At 42.7% G+C, this 21,792-nt stretch overlaps 1 protein-coding gene across 6 annotated transcripts in view; it reads right to left on the reverse strand.

Annotated features, from left to right (window-relative positions):
• Positions 1-21,792, reverse strand: part of LOC119889804 (AT-rich interactive domain-containing protein 3B-like) — a 52,405-nt gene that overhangs the window by 17,982 nt on the left and 12,631 nt on the right. For 4 of the 6 annotated variants that reach the window (XM_038700635.1, XM_038700633.1, XM_038700632.1 and 1 more), the window contains exons 3-5: positions 9,691-9,765; positions 7,962-8,036; positions 7,562-7,634 (exon numbers count right to left, since the gene is read on the reverse strand). In XM_038700635.1, the coding sequence (XP_038556563.1) occupies positions 7,562-7,634; positions 7,962-8,036; positions 9,691-9,765 (223 nt within the window). The remainder of the gene's footprint in view (positions 1-7,561; positions 7,635-7,961; positions 8,037-9,690; positions 9,766-21,792) is intronic. The other 2 variants (XM_038700637.1, XM_038700636.1) reach the window with 1 other exon arrangement.

Raw genomic sequence — 21,792 nt, forward strand, 5'->3', positions numbered from 1 at the left:
ACTTGAAACTCAGGTACAACAAATCTGAGTGAGACAACATAAGGAAGAGAGGGGCTATAGAAGAGATTGGTTAAAAACCGAAAAAGAAATATATATTAGAAAATAAACTTTCTCTTCAGAGATGAGAATGAGGTAATCTGTGGCCCACACCGGTGACGGTCCACAGGACAGACTGGGTATTGCTGGTTTAAAAGGGTAAGTGGGTGGCAGTGATGTCTTTACTGGCAGGTGCAAACATCCTTCTCCCTTCTAGCAAGCTGTATAACACAGCTAACTGCTTCAATCAATGGACACCCGGACTGACAGATAGAGCCATCAGCTGACGAGCACCATTTGGGGCCCAGCACCACAGATCAATACGGGAGACATCAGCTGCTATAAGCCAAGGAGAAAGAGGGATATGTTGAAACAAGCTTAGAGGCTGTGGGGGTTGTGCACTCATCTTAGACATTTTAACTCCCATCAATGCTAATTACTTTTAGCTTTTGGAATCCATGACAGTGGGTCATACATTTGCCTTTCAGGGATTCAGCTGATGCTCTTAATGCAGAGTGACTTAAAATGAGGTCAGCAGACTATGCTTTAATTCCTATGTTGCCAGCAATACCCTGCGTCAAAAAGAAAGAAGCTAATGCTAAGTACTATTTAAAAGGTCTTATGCTTCTAAAAGCAACTTTTTAAGGACCACAAGGTACACAACAGAATGAAACGCCGGGAAAAAAATCACAACATACCAAAGAAAAGTCAAGTTTTAAGCCTAGTTGCTCACTCATTTATCATAACGCGTTAACTGACCTCAACCTTTATCTAACTGTGTATCCCAAACAACAAACCACATCAACTAAAATGCCATCGATAAAAATGCAATAACATTTGGCAACTGTGTGCTTCATGTCCACGTCTTCCCTCAAATCAAGGGTCTTGTTTTCCATTAAGCCCCTTTGCACTCAGATCTCCATTCCTGTGTGGCTTATGCAACACTGCTACAGAGCTGCACTGGAAGTGAGCTCACGGCTATTGTATTGGTGTAGGGCTCCTCTGGGGGCTGTAATGTATTTCATTCCATCCATCACATGGGGTGTGGGGGCCAGGAAACATTGCTTTAAGAGCACACACAGGACACAGATGGAGAAACAAGACGCGCAGATATGCAGAGATAGCACAAGTTTGGGAAATGTGTTGATCGCAGGAGAGCTTCATGTGGGAACAGCTCATCAGAGCCTCCACAAAAAAAATGTAGTGGGAAGAAAGGCAGGTAAAATACAAATTTCAAAAATGTATCATTATAATGTGGCTTTTCTTGATTTATAAAAATGTCTAGTCCTGGCTTAACCTGCATGACCATCAAGCTTTTTATGCAGGATATTTTCCCCTGAAAGCTAAATAACTTTTGTCTAATTAATAAGCCTTAAAGAAAGCTCCTGTATCACAGGGCATTGTTTGTCAGGAGGAAAGAATCCCTGCTACTTAACTTTCAGCCATAATGCACTTTTTTGGCATAATGTGCGACACGCTCTTCATAAAACAGCTTGTGTTTTAACTAACTAGCCCCATCACTCTTCTTTCTACAAATATGATAGCATTTGTGTTTGTATTATATTTGAAAATGCATTCCCCTAAAGACAAACAAGATGCTTGTGTGAACTGAGCAGCCAGTGTTGTTTTTACCCTGACCGATGATCTCACCGGGAAGCATGAATCTGCTTGAGGCCCGCACTCGTCCCCTTCCTTGCTCATTTACTTATGATTAAGAAACCCCCAGCTCTGCATCTTAGAAACTCAAATCCCTCTACAGTATGGCCGTAATTAAAGATGGACAGCACGGTGGCAATCCAGGGCTGGGGAACAGTCTTGCTACAGAGGAAATAACAGGGAGGCTGTGCGGATTGGGGGTTGGGATGAAGAGACAGAGAGAGGAAGAGACACAAAGAGTAGTCTTTGGTTGGTAAGAAACAAAAAATAAAAGTCTAAAGATTTGTATCTAACATCTCCCAACAGACTCCCCCCAATACACACACAACATCAGGAAAACTACTATTTCCTTTTGTTTTGCAGGAAGTGAAGAGCATAACCACCGTAGATGTGCTCATTCCCCAAAGGCTGGGCTGTAATTTGCCAGCCAACGGGTGGAGTTTACCATAAGGCAAAGATAATCTCAGCCCTCACATATATCAAAACGGTAACCACAAAATCTTTGATCACAAATGCAGGGGAGGATGTGTCCAATAAGAATAGTTCTGTCTCTTTTGGAGTCTGTCTTGGGGTAATGATTAGAAAGCAGTGGTTGGTATCATTTGGGTCCCCACCCTTTCCTGAGAGCAGGGGCCCGTGCTGGACTTTTAGTATGTTTCCCTGATTATCTTTCTGTCTGGTTGGTGAGCTTGGTTGGCTTCAGCCCACAGACTAAGTGCTTTCAAAGGGACATGAAAGAGCGTGGCCTTGTTTCTAGACAAGCCGGCCGATGCCTCCCTTAACCTCCCCCTCTGTCACCCCGTCTCCTACTGTGGTTTCCAAGTCTGCTCTCTTCATCCTTCACCCTCTCTTTTCTCCCCTTTCACACATACAGACACGCGACGGTCACTCCCTTGTCTGCTGTCCGTCAGCGTTGCCCTATCAAAAAGGTTGGCCCCCACTTATTTGGAGACCATTAATCATCCCGTGTAGGACAGGAGGCCCCTTAATCCAGCACCCTCCCCCCCCCGGCCACAGCCCAGCCCTCCGCCCCTATCCCCCAAGGTGTTATCAAGTTTCAGTGGTTGTAACTGTAGCACAATAAACAGAGGGGGAGGAGAATAGGGTGGGGGCAAGGGAGGAGGAAGGGGATGGAGTCAGAAGAAAGACTGACAGACAAGAGACGACAAAATGTAATTTCCTAACTACATTTTATTGTTGCATGCTTCTCATGTCTCGAAAACATATTGCATCCTTCATGAGTGACAATGGAACTCCTTGGAAAAAGTTGACCCCCCAAATGCAGATGAAAGCTATTACATTAACTGTGTATTAGTTGACCAGCAAGGTCGCAGTTCAAAAGCTCGATCTCAAATAAAAATCGCCTCGCCCGTAAGCCAACACTATCTAAAATGGACAAATGTGCTCACAATACCGGGTGTTTCTGTTGTTAAACCAACCAGGTGCTGCCACTTTCCAGAAGTTGTAGGGTGTTAACCAATGGAAAATGAGGCCATATCAAAGAGCCAGAGAATGTTCCTATTGTAGTGTGGTGTTTGTACAGAGGGCCCGCCTGTTACGAGGGCCAGTGTGAGGCTGACCGGGGGAGTAATATAATGCATACATGGATCCCCCAGAGCCCATTCATGGTGTAATTGGTGTGGACAGAGCTCTCGGGCTCAGGGTTACAGTTAGGGAACTTCCTTTAATGTCCTGCTGGGAGGCCACTATTCATACACCACAAATACTGCAAAAAAATATCCAGCTTAACCTGGACGTGAAGTTCTTGTTTTTCTTAAAACCTGAAAAAGCTGGCAGAGCTATTTTAATTTTCTACCCGTCTTCTCTTGTCTGTAGCAAAGACAAATGTCAGTTGTTGTTTTTTTCTTTTTGTCAGTAAAAAGGAAAGTACATTCTGGAGGACAAATATAACACTAAATTATTGACTTGCTCAACTTTAATTATAGACCAAACAAAAGCCATTGCAGGCCATTTTGCTATACGGCCCCTGAAAACATTACTGGCAGCCACAGTGAAGATTTACAGGAACAAACGGAGCAGAGCTATTGCCAAGCTACAGCTAAATAAGACATCTTCATTATAGGCATTACCATCTTCCCCTCCAGCCCCTACTTCCTCTAATTCTATACATCTTTCTTTATCCAGCCCCCCATCAAGATCACTGCAACTTAAAGGCACAGAGGCTTACTACTTTATTACTAACAAACCATAATCTACTATGTAGGGATTTACCCCTAAAATAACTCCAAATCAGCGATAGCACTCCATGTGGTCCCTCTTGAGCCGAATCTACACTTCCCATTAAGCGTATCACACTGGGATTGATCTAGCATTTTCTGACCAGGACATGTCGGATCATCTGGCTGGAATAGAAGGAGCTAAAACACTTGCCCCCTCCCTTCTCGACTAGTGATTTCACTGAACAGGAGCCCCTCTCTCTGGCTCTGTCCATCACAGCCTGTGGCCATTAATCATCTCAAGTGGACAGCGCTGACAGGCAGTTGGCTGCATCACTCTTTTATTTATTTTTTTGTCTTTATTGCGCACCCTCAGTTCCCGCAGCCTCACTTACTGCTCCCCCCTCGATTGCCTCTTCACAACCCCACCTCCTGCCCCAAACCCCCATCCCAAATGAGAAAGTGGCGGGGTGTCAAACCAAAACAAACATTCACCCAACTGCTTAATCGAAACCTTTGAGGTGGTCAATGGCGTTGAGCCAGCATCAAAGCTTTTCTCTGCGCTCCCAGTGGGGGTGAAACAGCGAAACCTGTAATGGATATGATGAACAGTGATGTTGGTGTAACTCATGAAGCATAATACCCTGCACAAGCACTCCTCCAGCATGAGCAGCCCTAGTGCATTTACATTACATTTACATGTCAGGCCATTAGCAGACGTTTCTATATGCAGCGAATGACAGGGTGTTCTCCACTAGAATATAGCTCTTAAAATTACAAGCAACAAATAGTACGGAGGTTGATGGTGTAAGCAAAGGGGGCCAAGCAATGGATGTTTGCGTAGTCAGCAAAGAATTAAGAGCCAAGGAAGTAAATGTAAAGAGGGTTCGTCTTCTGCCATTTCTGTGATGTGATGCAGAGTCCATCAATGGGCCCCTTTAAGCACAGACAGGATTTAGGACAGCTGCTAAAATTCCTCAACCATTAACACACACACACACACACACTCACGCCTGTTTTTAAGTGCAGAGGCAGGAAATGGGAATCCCTCGTAAGTTTTTCCTTCCGCTGTTGCTTTCCTCTCAAGGCCCCACGACGAGGTGGGAAAAGCACTTCACCATTTGTCTCTCTCCATCCAGAGATATTCCACTGGGTTTCACTTAACCTCACAATCTGCTTCACAGAATGAGTATTTGACTATGTGTAGAAGTTTTAAGCATTCTGCTTCTAAGGTAAATCAAATAAAGGAGGCTGCTTTTCCCATTTGACCAGCAGTTATTTCCCCTTTCTCCACACAACGATTTTAAAAAGGCTTTCTAAATGCTCTTTCATTAAAACTGCAACAATCTTGATCCTTTATCTATGAAGTAAAACTGCAGGGGGAGTAAATGCACAGAAATCAGAGGGTACCATAAACAAGAGCTTGGCAAGGCTTGTTCTTCATTTCATACAGTCTTGGCACTGACAGCAAAAAGGGAATCCAGCCAAGCAATTTGTTCCCTCCGGTTTGAGAGACAGCAGAGGTCAGCCAAGTGCCTCGTCTTAAAGAGAGGGGTGAAGAACTCACTCTAGAGTAGCTGAAATTATACCCTACCCTCCTGTACAATGGTTGCGTCAGGTCTCTAATGTCAGTAGCAACATCCCTGTCATTTCCTGCATCACTTGTCTATTATAGATGAGCACTCTGGAGACACAATTATATTTGTATCTAACTGTTATTGGGTTCTGACCCTTGCACTCCCTCACTACTGGTTACTTGTACTGATGATGATAGAAGAACTTCATCCATGCAGGCAGATTCCAGTTGCTATATAATTCACTCGCAATATAATTCACTCTGGAAACGTAATTCAGCTAAATAAAATGTAAATTACAAGAGTACTGATCTTCAAATATGAATTATTCGAATCAACATTTTGTTTTGCAAACTAAAAGCTAATTTGTCTTTTTGTTAAAATAATAATTAATTCCTTATTTAAAGTATTATTATGTAATTATTATTGCCTTAAGTATGCAATTATATATATATTAGTGCAAATTATGTGATGTGGCTTGCTATAATCAGCCCGTTATCTGCTGTCAGGCAGCATTTTAGTCTGCTTGATGGATTTCTCCGCCTGACCAGCATGAGTAAAGGGTCAGCCAATCACTCCCAGCGTCTGCCACTGGACAGAGATGCTAACAGGGCCCTGACAGATCCTGTCCCTCCCTCTCTCTGACTTGGCTTAATTCATCACCCTCCAAACAAGACCTCCGGGTGCTTAGACCAGACCAGACACTCAGAAGCTGCTGCTCTCATGAATGTGAGCTCACCAACATATAAGCACACACACACACACATCAATGCACATGGACCCATCTACACGAGCGGCCGCGCCATCATCATCCGTCACAGTCTGACAAAACAAACTATGCATCGCATACACACTTGCATACATCTCGTATCACCCATCATAGCCGGTGACAAAACACAATGAAGTATGAACCACACACACACACACACACACACACACACACACACACACACACACTCACAGACCATCACCACCCATCACAGCCTGCCAAAACACGATGTAAAATATGCATCACTGTAATAACATTGTACTTCACCTTGGGAGGTATTGCTCCAGCCATGTAATTTGCTTGGCAACAGATTTGTCTGATAAAAGCACAAGTGCATTAGCTGGCTGGTCAGAAGGTATTGCAGTGTCAAAGCAGCAAGCGGTCAGAGCCTTCCCGGCTGTTGGCAGACTAAATAAGTAAGGTCACTGCCAGATCCTCTAGGCTCTGATACTGCAGAACCAGAGGATCAACAAATGCAGATCTCATATGCTGACCCCTTTAGGCCAATACACTCAGAGGGGAATTAGTAAAGGATTTCTTAGCCAGTGAGAGTTACAGCAGGTTTTTTAGTTGATTAGCGATATAGCACACTTGAAAACCACGGGACAGGCAAATGCATTCAGAAGACCAAAGTCTTTGTGCAGAGAAAAACTGAAAAATTTGTACTTTTATCTTTGTATTGTTCATATGGGCTCTTCTATTTGTATGACCAAATAAACCGTTTGAGCTGTGGGCCTAACACTGATCAATCTATAGTGAAATTCCAGATGCTCTGTAAAAAAAACAGCAATCCCTGCTCACGCTGAGACAGGAAATGACTCTTAAAAAGTGGAAGTCATGCGGTATTTGCTTTTTCCACATAGGCAGAGGGTGAGAAATGAACTCCAACCAATGTCACATTTGTGGCAACTCTTGCAATTCACAATGCAAACGTGTTTCTATAGTATTTAAAACGCAGTACATGCATGAGTTAAGAAAGCATAGGTGTTTAGTTCTGAATTAAAAATTCACATTTGAATTGTCTACAGGATATAAAGCCTGAAACCACAGAGCAGATGTTTCACCCAGGAACCCACTGACAAAGTGCAACAAAAAAAGCTTTATTTTCACATGTAAAAAATAACTCTAACGGAAACTAACTCTAATGGAAACACTTGTAGTAAAGTACCCTTCTGTATTTAGAAAATTACTTGAATCTCATCTAAAGACCATCTAAATCTCCAGTTTTTAAGCGTATGCCAAACCGCTGGATCTGATGTAAGCAAAAGACAATCTATGTTATGGAGAGTGCAAGTGAGCAGCTGCTGCTGAATATAATAATTTATATAATTTCTGGAGAGAATTCTTACCTCTCTTCTGCATGAATGTGAAGAGGTCATCCAAAAACTCCTTCCTTTTGGGGTCAGAGTCCAGTTCATACAGCTGAAAGAGAAAACAGAAACTTATTAGGGCCCGGTGCACAAACTTGTAAGTGGACCACTGCATGTAGCATGTAACAGTCAGCTGTAGCCGTTGCTGTGTGACTGCCACTGTTGTACGCATTCGACCAATTAAGCATGTTAAATTATCACTGGAAGTAGAGCTGCTGTTAGGGCTCGTTAATTGTGCAGTTGTCATCTTGAGTGACCTTGATGATAATTTTAATTTCAATATTCTGCTGTTACTAGTAGTTTTATTTACTTCTGACATGTAGGACTAGACTGAAACAAATGTTATCAAGGTGTTTAGTCTTGCATTCCAATATCTCACCTGATCATTTGTATCTCCAGAAGTCCCTGTCTGGCCACTGCTTTCTCCCTGCCTCTCCCTGTCTCCCTGTGCTGCCTGCATTGTAACCAGATATCATTATTATACCAGAAGAACAATTACTGACCGCATTTTAATTTTATACATTGAAAATCTTGCTTGTATTACTAGTTTTATTTCATCATGCTCTTTAGCTAGCTATATAATAAGTGTATTACGAACAGTGTACATGCAGTCCTGTCCGACAGGGAACTGAGGCCATTATATCAGCTATGCTCCCTTCAAAGCCACCAGGCTCCTTTGACAAACACAGTAATCTTACATCACCAAACAGGGGAGGTGCTGGTCTACCACTGCCTTGATCGGTTAGTTTGTTTATGTTATGTGACTTTGGTGTTTTAAAGGGTTAGCTGGGATCCAAACTAATGTGGGAACTAACCAATCGAGGCAGCAGAAGACCAGCAACTCCTGTCTTCTGCGAGGTAGACTTACTGTTTTTGTCAAAGGAGTGTGGTGGCTTTGAAGAGAACACAGGTTCAATTCCCCCGTCAGAAAAGGTTGCCTGACGGCAAGATAAATCTGTGAAAATATTCTAAATATGAACAACACTGACTTTTTTCCCAGGCCTTTTTTAAGTTACTAAAATACTTTTTTCTGCTATCCCCTGTCCACAGCAGTACATTGCTCAGCTTTCGTGTTTTAGGCTGTTGACAGGGTTCATAAAAGGGGGACATATTTAACATAATTATTTTCTACTTTATATTGGGGGAGGACACAATCCCCCCAAAAGAATGTGTGATTATGCTCATGTTCAAAAGGTTAACCTATTTACAATTTACACTAGTTTCACTTTCATAAGAATTAATGTTAATATGTGGGGCTGACCCCTATGGGATAAATATCCTGCCATGTTTCAAAACTGAAAATAAAGTTCTGAAAGTTTGAAACTAAGTGTTTGAGAACTCAAAATGTTACAAAAAAATTTTGCAAGATTGAAAACTAAGTTCTACAGGCTTGTGTTAAAAAAATAAAATCTCTACAAACAGATCTGTTTTGTTTTCCTTCTTCAGAACTGCCACGCTCTTTTTTTATGATGTTGCGCAAACATTTTTTCAGAGTTTCAAATTTCATGTCACTGTTCTTCTTAGTTTGTTTTCCTGGTTTGTGTGTGGAGGCTGAAGAGATGAAGCCCCAGCTTCACCGGAGTTGTGCCCAGTTGTCCGCACCTCGTGGGACATTTGGATCATTTATCACCATTGATGAACCACACAAAGAATGTTTTTAAATAGCACTTGAAATAGACCCGCGAGGAACCGCGACGTGCATGCCGCTGTCGGCCACACGGAAGACTCGGGCACAACACCGGTGAGTGGCAGGTCAGCAGAGACAAAAAGGTCAACAATAGGCCTCAGTTTAGCTGGAAATGTACAGTGTAAGTTACAGTGACTAATAGAGACTGCAGCTCTGCAGCTTCTAAAGATTAAAGTGGAGCTACCGTGTGTAGGCCTACCTATCCCCGCCACTCACAATCGCCACCACACAAACACATGTGATTCGACTATCAGTCGACTATAGGCAAGACTTGACAATTCTGATTCGACTTTGTAAATCGTTATTCGGGGACAGCCCTATTAATATGTAACCAGTGCAACAATTTCCTTTTTGTTGACTTGGTTGTTTAATGGCTGAACCAGCTGAAGCCATCCGGTGATCACACTCTACAAATGCTTACCTTAGCAAAGTCTCTGGACGCCTCTCCTCTTCCTCTGCTACTGTCGGCCTCATCTGCCCAGCCGGCACTCCCATTCTACAACAGACAAGAGAGAAGAGACGGATAAAGTCAGTAAACAAACAGAAAGTGGTTACAAACAAGTTAAGAGGGGATCCAGTCTGTAGTCGTCTCACATCATTAACTATGAGTCTTTCAAAAGTAACACGATTATCTATAATTAAGATTTTTCTTTTGCCGTTTTACCTTCATTTGATTGAGACAGTAGAGATAGATAGGAAACATGGGCAGAGAGACAGAAAAAGCGTGTGTCATGCAACAAGGTCCCTGGCCGGAACTGAACCATGGTCGTTGCCTGATTCCACCGCTAATGGAGCTGCAAATTTGTAACCCTTAAGAATGGACTTTGACCTCCAACATTTTTTAAAATGTGTTAATTTGATGATTTTACCTAGATCCCATCAGTTTGACCCTGACTATAGATCAAAAAGTTCATGTTGGGATAAAAAAAGTATACTTTAAGCTATTTACAACTACTGCCAACATAAATTCAACACAAACACATTAAGACTAATATATACTCAAACTCCAAGAGTGCATTTTTCCAGGGGTTGGAGGAGTAACCTCTGGAGTTATTGCGCCCCTGAGCTCCTGTGTCCCCCTCCCCCTTCATCCTCAAACATCTCCATTTGACCTAAACCATCTGCATCTGGGCCTGCCCTGCCCCCACCTATGTCTTCCGACCCAGCTGGATACAAGGGCCCCCCATCCTTCAATCTTAACGCAGCTGTGACGGGTGGCCAAGTTCATGGAGTGTAACTGGCTGTCAGGAGGGGCCAGGGGAGAGTGGGCTGGTCAGTAGCCCTAGCGCGCACACACACACATACACACATGTGCAAAGGCTGATCATGGCCGTGTGTATGTTTGCGAGTGCAGGGAGGGGGGCAATGGCCCCACAAGAGGGGAAGGAAGGAAAATAGGGGCAGAAAGGGGTGCACGGTATGTGCCGACCAGGAATGTCTCCTAAAGACAAAACCTATAAAAGCATCAGGAATCAAAACAAGATCCGTTTGGAGGGGGATGTTAATAGCTGCAGCCCAGGGTCTAGTTTCAAACGGGAGCCCATTGGTCAGTGGCAATTACAAGGCCTGAAACGAGATCCAGCGGGGCAAAGGTTGTCAAGGCCCCTGAGAGTCAGTCATTTTCGCCCTCTCACTCTCTGTACGTGTAATGCTTGTCAACATTCATGCTCCTTAAACAAATACTCATCAACCATCAACCTGCAAACCCGCTACAAAAGGTATGTTTAAGGGTGGAGTTTGACAGAAAATTAGATATCTACTATTAAGGACAGCTACCACCCTGTTACACATTAATAAACAAAAACTCTCCAAAACAGTAACCTTATAAGGGTGGAAATTAACTTGCATATTGACGACATTGATACATGTGAAAAATGTTATTTGCCTTCTCACAACTAGCATGAAAAATTGTGTTCCAAAAAGCTACATTTCCAGCATGGAGAAACTAATATTTGAAGTCAAATGTTATAAATCATATCACATCAAGACATATCGGCAGATTGAGCTCTCTTTAAAAAGTTATGTCCATTTTCAAAAAAACTATTATTTTATCTCACTGGATTCTCAGTAGATATCTTGTGTACAAGCACAGCTCATTCCTTATCAAAAATACATTTGTACGCTGTCAATTTACATTATCTATAGTATGTAGCAGAGATTGCAACAGGATCATCATGTGGAGGTACATATACAGTATGGTACATTTGGAGTCCTTATAGACCTTTGCACACAATTCGACCACCTATGTTAACCTTTAACCATTATAAATGATTATAGCAGAAGATAATTCAGATTGCAACTGAGTATAATCTCACATGCTTGCTCTTGCATGAAAAAAAAAAAATTGCATTTGGCACCTCTTATACACACTGGATGTTCCCTATTCAATGGCCCACATGTTGACACTGTGTACAAGGAGCCACAAAACTACATGGGAAACACCATCATTCGCCTTGTTAGCAAATGTACTCGACTAATCTCACAACAATTCAACTCCTATGTGTAGAATTAATAATAGTATAAAAACTATGTGTGTCAATGTCTCAGCTACGAAAACCATAAACTCAAACCCTTTAAATCCATTAAAATCTATATATAGCATATATGCAACAACAGTATGACCTGTGTGTAAGAGACACACTGATAATATTAAGTGTGAATCAACACTACAATGAACTACTAGCTCACCAGAATCAGATGTAACTACAAAAGAGCAGGCAGCGGCTGCTGGGTTACTGGCCTTGCATTTGATAGGTGAACACAAATGTGTTTACACAGAAACCATATGCACAGCTACACACACACACACACACACACACACACACAAAAAAACTCATTCCTTCCAGAACACCACTGTTCAGTCAGCTTTAACAGTGTCACAGAGACGTTGGCGTCCTGCTCCATCCTCTCGTCTCCTTTAACCGCATCTTCTGAGGCCCCATCCACACCACTGCGTTACCTTTGCACTTCCCATCCAGACTAAAATGGCGAAAATGAGAACCTAAAACGGAGAAGTTTGAAAACGCTGCCAACCCCGTTTTTCGTTTTCAAACTCCGGAGAGTGTTTTAGTGTGGACGGGCACAAACAGAGGACTTTAGAAACGCTCACGTTTGGCTCTCTGATTGCAAACCAGAAACATGATGCTGCTGACAGAGTTTTTGATTTAGTATTTTTGTTAAAATATTTTGTACCGTGCACATAACACTTATAGCCTACACTTGTACTGTGTATGTCGCCGTATTTAGTTTGTGACGACTCCCAGTCTGTTTTCCGCCGTCACAGCCGCTTTGTACTCCCCGTGTTACATTCAGTAGCTGTCCCGGCTCGTTATAGGTCTGTGCAAATAAAATCTGGTGCAGTTCTTCGTCTGTAGTACTTTATTCTTTCGCCAAATCTTCTGTAACTACGGAAGAGAGAGACCATCTTCTTCATGTTTACACCTGCACGCGCATGGCCAGTGTACGTGAACGGCCACTAGATCACTAGATGTGTGTTTTCAGTTGTTTTAGTGTAGACGGAGATCAACTCTGATATATAGCTAAAACTCTGGGGGGACGGAGATCGTATATCATATTTTAAAACTCTGTTTTTGTTTAAAAACTGCTCATGCTTTTCTTCATGGTGCAGTCATTGCAGTTACCGGGACAAAAATCCGTTCAACAAGGCTAAGCCAAAAGTCACATGATGCTACGTGGGTGTATTATAGCAAATCTGAGATGTTACTTTAAAATGCTGCTGTTTGTACATAGGGGCGGGAGATGAAATCACAGTAAAATGTTAAGATCACGTTGGTTCCACTGAATCAAATTGCTTTACTACAGTGTAATCTAGAAAAAAAGTTCACACACTGTGATAGATTAGTCTCCCAGCAACCATCTGTTGCAATTTCCCGTCGAATTTTTATCCAACAGACTGACAACTGACTACTGTAGCAACACCTTGACTTAACAGTGGAGTACAGTCTTGTACTGAACAAGTCAGTTCGTCCTCTTCAACTGCAGTGAAGTGTAGAGTGAAAGGCAAGGCTGAAAGACTGGTATGATGAAAAGGGCAGATGACGTTAAAGATAAAACCAACTGCTATGTGAGCATAATGTATGAAACAAGAACACACTTAAAAAGGTTATTATCAATTATTTAACCAGAGCAACACACAACAACTAAGAAGATGAGTGCAACAAAGACATGTCGGCACGGTGTGGCTGATGGGAGGCTGATTAATATTAAACTTTTGGTCTCAAAAACAATGGGACTGCGATTGGATCGCTGCCAATGATTCCTTGTGATTGGGTGTAGGAGTGCAAATCCTGCTGTCACTCGTCATGATGCAAATAAGCATAGTGGCAACTGTAGAAAACCTGCCCGCTTCACTAGCTGGTTCAAAAAAGCACAAAAATTGGAACATGGGAGCCGTTAACCATGAATAGACATGTTGGCTCTTGAATTGGGAACTTGGTCAGCTGAGGAATGTTAACACTACGTTGCTTTATGTCAAGTTAGAGTGGATACTGATGCTTTGGGACCACTCCTTATGATCAGTCACCTCAGCCCCTTCATCAGGTCCAGCGCTCCACCCAGAGATGAGTTCTTAAAAAAAAAAAGAAATTCCCACACCCTGGCTACACTCATGGTTTGGCTTGTCTGAGATAATTTACATTTGTTTGAAATTAATTGTTCACAGCTTGCAGTTTTATGTTTATGTACCATTATGTGCATTGTAGGTACCTTGTTATCCCCCCCATTTCATAGATAATGACATTTGAGGGTTTATTTGTCTATTTGCCAAACTACTATTCAGTTAGGTCAAATGAAATGATAATATTCAAATAAAGCATTAAACATGCCTGTGCGTCGCCTACGTGCTGAGTGTAGGATCAGAAGCCTTCATACGTTTAAGCAGCAGCATGTTTCCGGTCTCTCTCTCTCTCTCTCTCTCATGCTGTTAGCGGGTTTACTGGCCAGGCAGTGGGTGGCCTAATCACATCATGGCCATACGTGACATACTGGCGCAGCGCCAAATCAGGGATAATCATACAGGGTTTTTCCTGGCTCAGAATGGGCCTTTGGGGGGTGACTTCGCACGACAGTAAGCATGATCGGTGCACTTAAATTAAAGGCATTAGGTTAACTTACGACCGAAATGTATACATTTTCTTCTTATTTCTGGCCATTTGATAAACAAAATATATCCACAACATGGAGTAATAAAGGTATAAATTAGTGTATTAATAAATATCATAACATTAAATAGAAAGTATAATTTTAGCATAATAATATATTTACAGGTTACAATTTATTTGGATAATCTGTCTACAGATAGTTTAGTAGTTGAGATTCAGCTGTTTCACAAATACAACAATTTAAATTTAATTTCTAATATTAGCCTAACCACTGTGGTTAAGGTTTGATTAGTGCTAATGTTTGTGTATTCATTAACATTTCAGATAATAGTACAGGCTATTATAGCTTACCATTAGTAGCCTATGATAATAATTCCAGTTGGACAAAAAAAAATGATTGTGCAAGAAAAATGCTCTACATGGTGGTCAGTCTCTGATTTATTTATGCAAATTAGTAACTTGTCAGTAATAAAAACTGTGCATACAGAACAACGTGTTCAACATTTCTAGAGTTTGCTGTAGCGCCTCAACCTGTGATTGGTCGGTTCACGAAAAGTGACTTTGACGAGCAACTAACGCATAAGGCTGCATGAAAGTTACCCTGCAGAGATTGGCAGGCAGGAGAGAACGGGAACAGGTGAGCGTCACATAGTAGAACCTGATCTGGAGAGGGGGAGAGGAGAGTCCCGGTGCCGGTACGCCAAAGACTAAATTGTAAAAGTGACAGTACCGTTGAATACTGGTACACTTGAAGCACAGACGGCTTTTATTATTATTATTGTGAGAAATAACAGGAAGTCATCTCTACCATTAGCGATAGCTTCGTAGCAGAGCATTCAGGCGCAGTCAAACCAATGCAGCAGCTGGTTTATAAATCCGGCGCCAGCTGCATGTGTAAAATACAGCGGCTGTGGATAAGAGGAGAGGTGACTGCCGGAAGTCAAGACGTCGTATTTAAGTTTATGTTCTGCTTGCTCAAAAGTCGTTTGATAAATGGCTATTAATACACATTCAGAGAAGATTTGAAAGGTTGTTGTTTTTTTCAGTTCCGATCATTTTGGCGCTGGTGATTTTCCTTTGGCGCTCGCTAAAATCTTTTTGGGGGGCGCCAAAAATTTCTCTATGCAGGAAAAACCCTGAGCATAAGGTCAATGACCAGAAGTGAGCTGTAGCTGGAGTAAAACACACACAAAGTACCTCTGTACCTAAAAATGTTCTCTAAATGGAAATGGTTTTTGAATGGGGATCCTCTGAGTTTCATGTAGGGTGCATAGGTGGTCACCACTTAATATTCACAAGTTTTCCTTTATAAGTGACCCTCCAGTTTTATTCTAAATGAGTGTGTGCAGTTCAATGATGTACCATTTTTCAGAATGGGAAGATTTGGCTAATTGTATATTTCTTTGTAGCTCCCTTCCCTAAAACACCTGATTTTGAGTGCACCGGAGTGAAATCCACTCATTCAATTGTGTTTTCCTGCTACATCATTGTCACACATTACAATGGCCAACCTTCGGTCTGCAACAAGTTGACATTCCTTGCATATCCCTCCATCTGCATCGGACAAACCACACAACACACGTCGTCGATGCATAGCTTGGGGGTATTTCTACGCAGCCATTACAGAAGGATGTCTGGAGTAGAGCCACCATTTTAGTGAGGCCAGGCATGCCGGAACAAGAAGGGTTAATGGCTGCTGCTTGCAGAGTGGGGGATGGATGGCATTGATTGCTCAGGATGTTGACAGCACTTCTCCAATTTGATAGTGGAGCGATTATTAGATGAAGAGGCTTGTTCTTAATCATGTGATTTGCCTTCACTCCAAGTAGGCTCAAATAGCTGCCATTGAGCTAAGGGACTAATAGTGTTAGACTCACATTGAGAATCATCAGAACATAAAAGCAGGGGGAAAAATGGATCAGGTAAAGGTCCACACATGCTTTGAAAAAGGTCAGCAGCCAGTTGCATACTGTAAATGCAGTGTACAACCTATGACGTTTTCACACTATAGATAACAGGCTGGGTGACTCTGGCTGGTGGGGTAGCAGAAAAAACAAGTGGCACCATGGCTCATGTGGAATGTGGAGTAGACCTGAAAACAGTTGTTGTTTTGCACCCTGCCAGTATAATCCTGCGAACTAAACAAGACCTAATGAAGAGAAGCACGTGTCCCTGCCATATTTGAGCCCTTTTAGCGAGCTACTGTCGTGGTTCCCCCTTCACAGCTCCACGCTGCAGACCAAGTCCCCTGGGCCACAGCCATTGAACAGGAGGCCCAAATCAATAGCCCTGGATGTGCAAACACAGGGAAGTCCCCAGCCCCCTCCGGATGCAATCTCACAGCAAACGTCAATACTCATCATCCTCAGTCATCAACCGCCACGCCAGGGAAACTGAGATGTAGGCAGGATCGCAGCTCCCACGGTGACCTAACCCCTTCACCTCCAATAAGACACCTTAACTTTGAATAACGCACTAAGGTTTCCATGGGTAACCCTCATTAAACTGCAGTTATCTACAAAGAAAAAAAACCCAGCGTAAACAGCCACACGTATCCTCTATGAAAACAAAATACATGCACATACAAGGAAAATCCCTATAGCAACCTCGGACAGGGGTAACAAAATGTAACACTGCTCTCAGCTTGAACTCTGCCAGAATAGACACAGGAGGGAGGGTGACTTTAGTGACATTCACAAACATTCCTGTACACCAGTAAAAAGGAGCTCACAATAACAGGAGAGCCCCTCTCATCCCACAGGTACTCTCAACATCTCATTCCCGGACTAATCATTTTTAGCCAAATTGCTGCCTGTCAAAACAGTTCAGAGAGGGAAATCTTTAAAACAGACAAAGCGGCGGTAATTTAATCACAATCAAGGCCTCCAGCAGAAAGTCTGGAACACAGCCAACAATAGTGATGAATGGGAAGAAGTCAGAGAGGAGTAGTTAACCCTGCTTGTTCTGTACATATGACAAAGAAAGCCATCAAAACTACTCCGGGTGCAGGTTCCTCTTTTTTTTCCAAAATGTACTGTAGTGACCTGAGATAGATATAAAGACAACTCTATAGGTACTCGCTTTGTACACGTATTTGTGAAGAGAACTGGTTCAGTGATTAAAGTAGATTACATAAACAGTACTAAGCCTGTTTCCTCATCTACTGGAGAACAAGAGCCCTGATGCCTTCAGTTTAAGTCCATCTGCGAAGGCGCCTTCATGCTCTCAAAGAAAGCGAGTCTGCTTCCTCACAGCATGTCTATAAAAACGAGCATTGTGGGGGGCAGCCATCTGTAATCCAAATCAAATAATTGGGGCCTTGATCCCCCAGCAGGACTCCGGGAATCATTTATACTGCCTCTTGCTGTGGGGAGGGGGTGATGGGTAATGGGTAATGGGTGACGGGGGGGGGGGGGGGGGGGGGGGGGGGGGGGGGAGGGGGGGGGGGGGGGGGGGGGGTAATGGGTGAGGGGAGGGTGTGTTGGGAGTCGGGCTGAGCGGATGACGTCCTTTATCTGCTAACTAATGTAAAGGATCTTATGGTGAGCTGCCCATACGTTACCACCAACAAAGGCTCTGGTTAATCGTGATTCCATGTGAGACAAGGAGGAAGTAAATCTCACTGCCACTTGGGAACATAAGGTATAGTTCCTACTTACGAACAGATACACTACTGATTCTCTGCTCTCATTAAGAATTATTATAGCATAAAAACGGTCACATGTCACATGAGAGCAGGCTGGCAGCAGAGAACAGGGCCCAAGGGCGTTCCTGACTCTCAGTGTCCGGTCATGTTTTTAGATGGAAGAGATTTCTGGCTTTTGAGGGAACAGACAAAGTGGCAGGGACAAGGGGCTAAACGTCCAGGGGCGGAACGTGTTGCTACCTGCCCCAGCCTCCCCAGCGCTGCACCTCTAAAAAGGCCACTGAAAAACAGGCCTCCAGGCAAGACCACCCCTCCCTCCATTAATCACACCAATTACAAAGCTGAAAAAGAGAAACAGAGGAAAAAAGAGGGGGGGGGGGTGTCACAGATAGAAAAACAGAATGAAAATAGGCAGGCAGACTGACTCATGCAGAAGAAAAACCTACACTCCAATCATCACACATTTTTACCTCGTCCAGTTTCACACCCAGAGAGAGAGAGAGAGAGACTAGCCATGTTTCAATTGTCATGCAAACGTTTAGCAGACCTTTGAAATGACACAAAAAAGAAGAAAGAAAAGTAAATATGAAATAAAAAAAGTAAATAAGAAATATGTGCGTTTCCATCAGCTGGTTTAGAGTGAATAAACCAGGCTGCGGCAAGCGTAGTTACGTCAGTAGTTGACGTTACACATGGCTGTAATAAACAAGATGGTATGGGTTCCAAACCAGAAACAAAACCAGCCACACGGACTTGAGGACCATGGATCTTAGAAAAATGGAGAGAGGTGCTCAGGAATGCGTTTCAAGCAGGCAAGTTGTTACCAGCCATGTCTCCGCACGTTATGGGAATATCCGGCAAGACGCCGACAGTGGAAACAGCTGATCAGACGTGAGTTCCAAGTTCGCTACGTCAGAAGTTATTTGGCGCATTTACCCTTTTTCGACAAAGGCAAAAACCACCTCAAGCGATCGTAAAAACTTTTTTGCGAAATTAAGGATTTTTCCCCCGAATTTTACCGTTTCCATCAACTTTTTCTAATGCGATACTTCTAAATGCTCATAAGAAAACGGTGATGGAAACACAGTAAAAGGAAACAGTAAAAGAAAGAAAGGGGTGGATCTGCATATTTATTTCCTGGGTAAACAAGTGACCAGCAAGTCTGGTTTGCCAAATAAACTGACTGCATTTGTTCAACTCCAGCCCTTTCACCAAGACACCACATTCCACAGGCAGAGGCCCCATCCCCCATTACACTAGCTGGCCCCTTTCGCCTGCCTCACACAAATGCAAAGTTTATAGGTTGGTGTGGCCAGAAGTTCACACTCATTGGTTCAAAGACCCTTTCACAGGCAGAGCAAACATTTTAGTGAATCACATCTGTGCCACCACATACAGTACTCCGTGAGTTAACCCTTTCTTGTAGTGTTTCTGGTCCATGAGAAACTAGACCTCCGAGACCAGATTTTCCAACTAAACTAGGCACAGACTTGCATGAGGCCCCTGCAGTACTCCCTCACTGATAATTTGATTTGAAGCTATTTGTTTTGCTCTGTGAAGTGTATGGTAACAGCTATTAAATTGTCTCCAATATGCAAAGCACACTCAATTCACAAATACACATCCTTGCGGTACATTAAGGCTAAAAGAATTGTATAATAAAACCACATTTTGGGGCCCCTTGTAATCAACACCGCTTTGAGCAAGAAGCTATAGTGCTGCATTCAGGTCAAAGCAGCTATTAGCCGTTTCTTCTGGGTTAAAAGCTTTGGCTAAAAATACCTTGCATATCTCACATCGTTCAAAGAGCAAGCAGCCACTTCACCCCCATGCTAATGGCAGCTGGAAACATCACACAGACCTGATAGGCTTTTATATATATTCTCATTACATTGACAGCGCTGGGAACTTGATGTATTCCCAATCAACAAAAAAACCTTCACTACTGTTAAGACACGTCACATCTAATTACATATGAAATGACAGAGGTCACAACGCCTGCAGTCAGATGGGTAAATTACTTCTTTGTCTGGCATATTGCTGGTGGGGCAGACGGGTATGGGAGGGCAAGAAACCAATCCCGTTATTCTCAGGGTTTCCTCCATCAGAGAAGTTAGTGTTGTGACTATCTCTCTGAATCTGAAGTATCAAATGTTCAAACCATAAGCGCAATTCACAGCTTTCTGTAGAGTCTAATCGATAGGGAGCGATTTCTCTGTTTAGAGCCAGAGGTATCTGTTTCCTCTCAGCTAGCGTTAAGTGTGCAGGGGCATTCCACCTCTGACAGACCAGTACCCCCCAGGGACCCCAGGCTGGGTGCAGCCCGTCACGCATCTGGAGCTCATCTCCAGGGGCCGACAAGCCACTACATCTCTACTGGACTCTCAAAAGAGAGCACAAACACCCAAAAACTTTAAAAGAACAGCCAAACCATACCAAACTCATGGTTAGTGAGGGGAACCATTGAACCAAAACTTAGGATAACAAACCTTCAGAGTGTCATTTCACTACCACTACCATAGCTGTGGAAGACAAGCAGTCATCATGTGACTATTATCAACCAGAACTATCCTATCCTATCCTTGGTTATTTCCACTTTTTGACTGGTTTGTAATTACGAACACATTTTTTAAACTCAACGCTGTCAATGTATGTGACCAGTGACAAGTGATTGTCATGTGCCATGGTGATGTTGGCATGACATGGAAGCTAATTGTAAGCTCTGTTCATCGTGACAAACATCAAAAAGTCTAGGTGTTCTATATTTGCAAATGGGCCCTGAACACTGCGTTAACCATCCATATGCACTGGTATGCACTGGTACATAGCCTGCAGACAATTTTGTCTGCAGGCTATGCTAGCTTCACCTGACAGGCCAATCAAAACAGAGCTCAACCCATTAATATGATGACAAAAAGCTGTAGCCTAACTATAAACAAGAAAAATAAAATCTCAAGCTGATCTCAAGTCTTAGGCCTACTGGTTTTTAGTATGGAGGTCAGGGGTGTTTGATCTATCAAATTCATTTCATTTCATCAACCAGGGGGTCAATCATTGATATTGGAACACATATAGCCTACGTACCCAAGTCTACAAACACAGATCATGTAATACTACGTAAGGATTTTATATTTGAAATGTAAATAATTTTGCTTAAGCAAACTAGATATTTAAATTGTTCATGGCCTCAAGATACAGAATCAACTTAAATGCTTGCTTAATACTACTCTATGCTGCAGTCTAGTCCATAAACAGACATCACAGAAGTCCACTATATATGATCAGATTAGATAAAACTATAATGATTCTCATGGGGAAATTGGGTTGTTGCAGAAGCAGCAGGGAATACGATATAGATAACAGAGCAAACAGACCGTACTGAATGTAATACAACAGCCCCAATAGCACATAGTGAGAACAGTAAAGCCAATAAACGCAAAGAGGTACAACGTTTCCAATGACAGATTTAAAGGAGAGCAGATGTTTTCATAGTCCTATGGTCCACAGCTAGCCTATAGGCCATTATTGTTTCAACCAAAAACTTTAAACAATGTTTTTCAACCGTGTTACCTCCATAAAGCACAAGAAGCTCTATTTGATGATCTAATTTGCCTTCACATTTTCATATGTCTGCTCACCCATGTAAAGTGAAGCACTTAATGTCGGTTTCAAAGCACGAGCGATCAACTGAGAACAGCGCTGCATCCAAAATGCATAGACTTTGTTCCAATTATGTGACCTCATCCATTTAGAAAAC

This window comes from Micropterus salmoides, unplaced genomic scaffold (genome assembly GCF_014851395.1).
Source record: "Micropterus salmoides isolate LMB-PRFRI ecotype aquatic unplaced genomic scaffold, ASM1485139v1 Ms_hic_scaffold_6, whole genome shotgun sequence".
In the NCBI taxonomy this organism is placed as follows: Eukaryota; Metazoa; Chordata; class Actinopteri; order Centrarchiformes; family Centrarchidae; genus Micropterus; species Micropterus salmoides.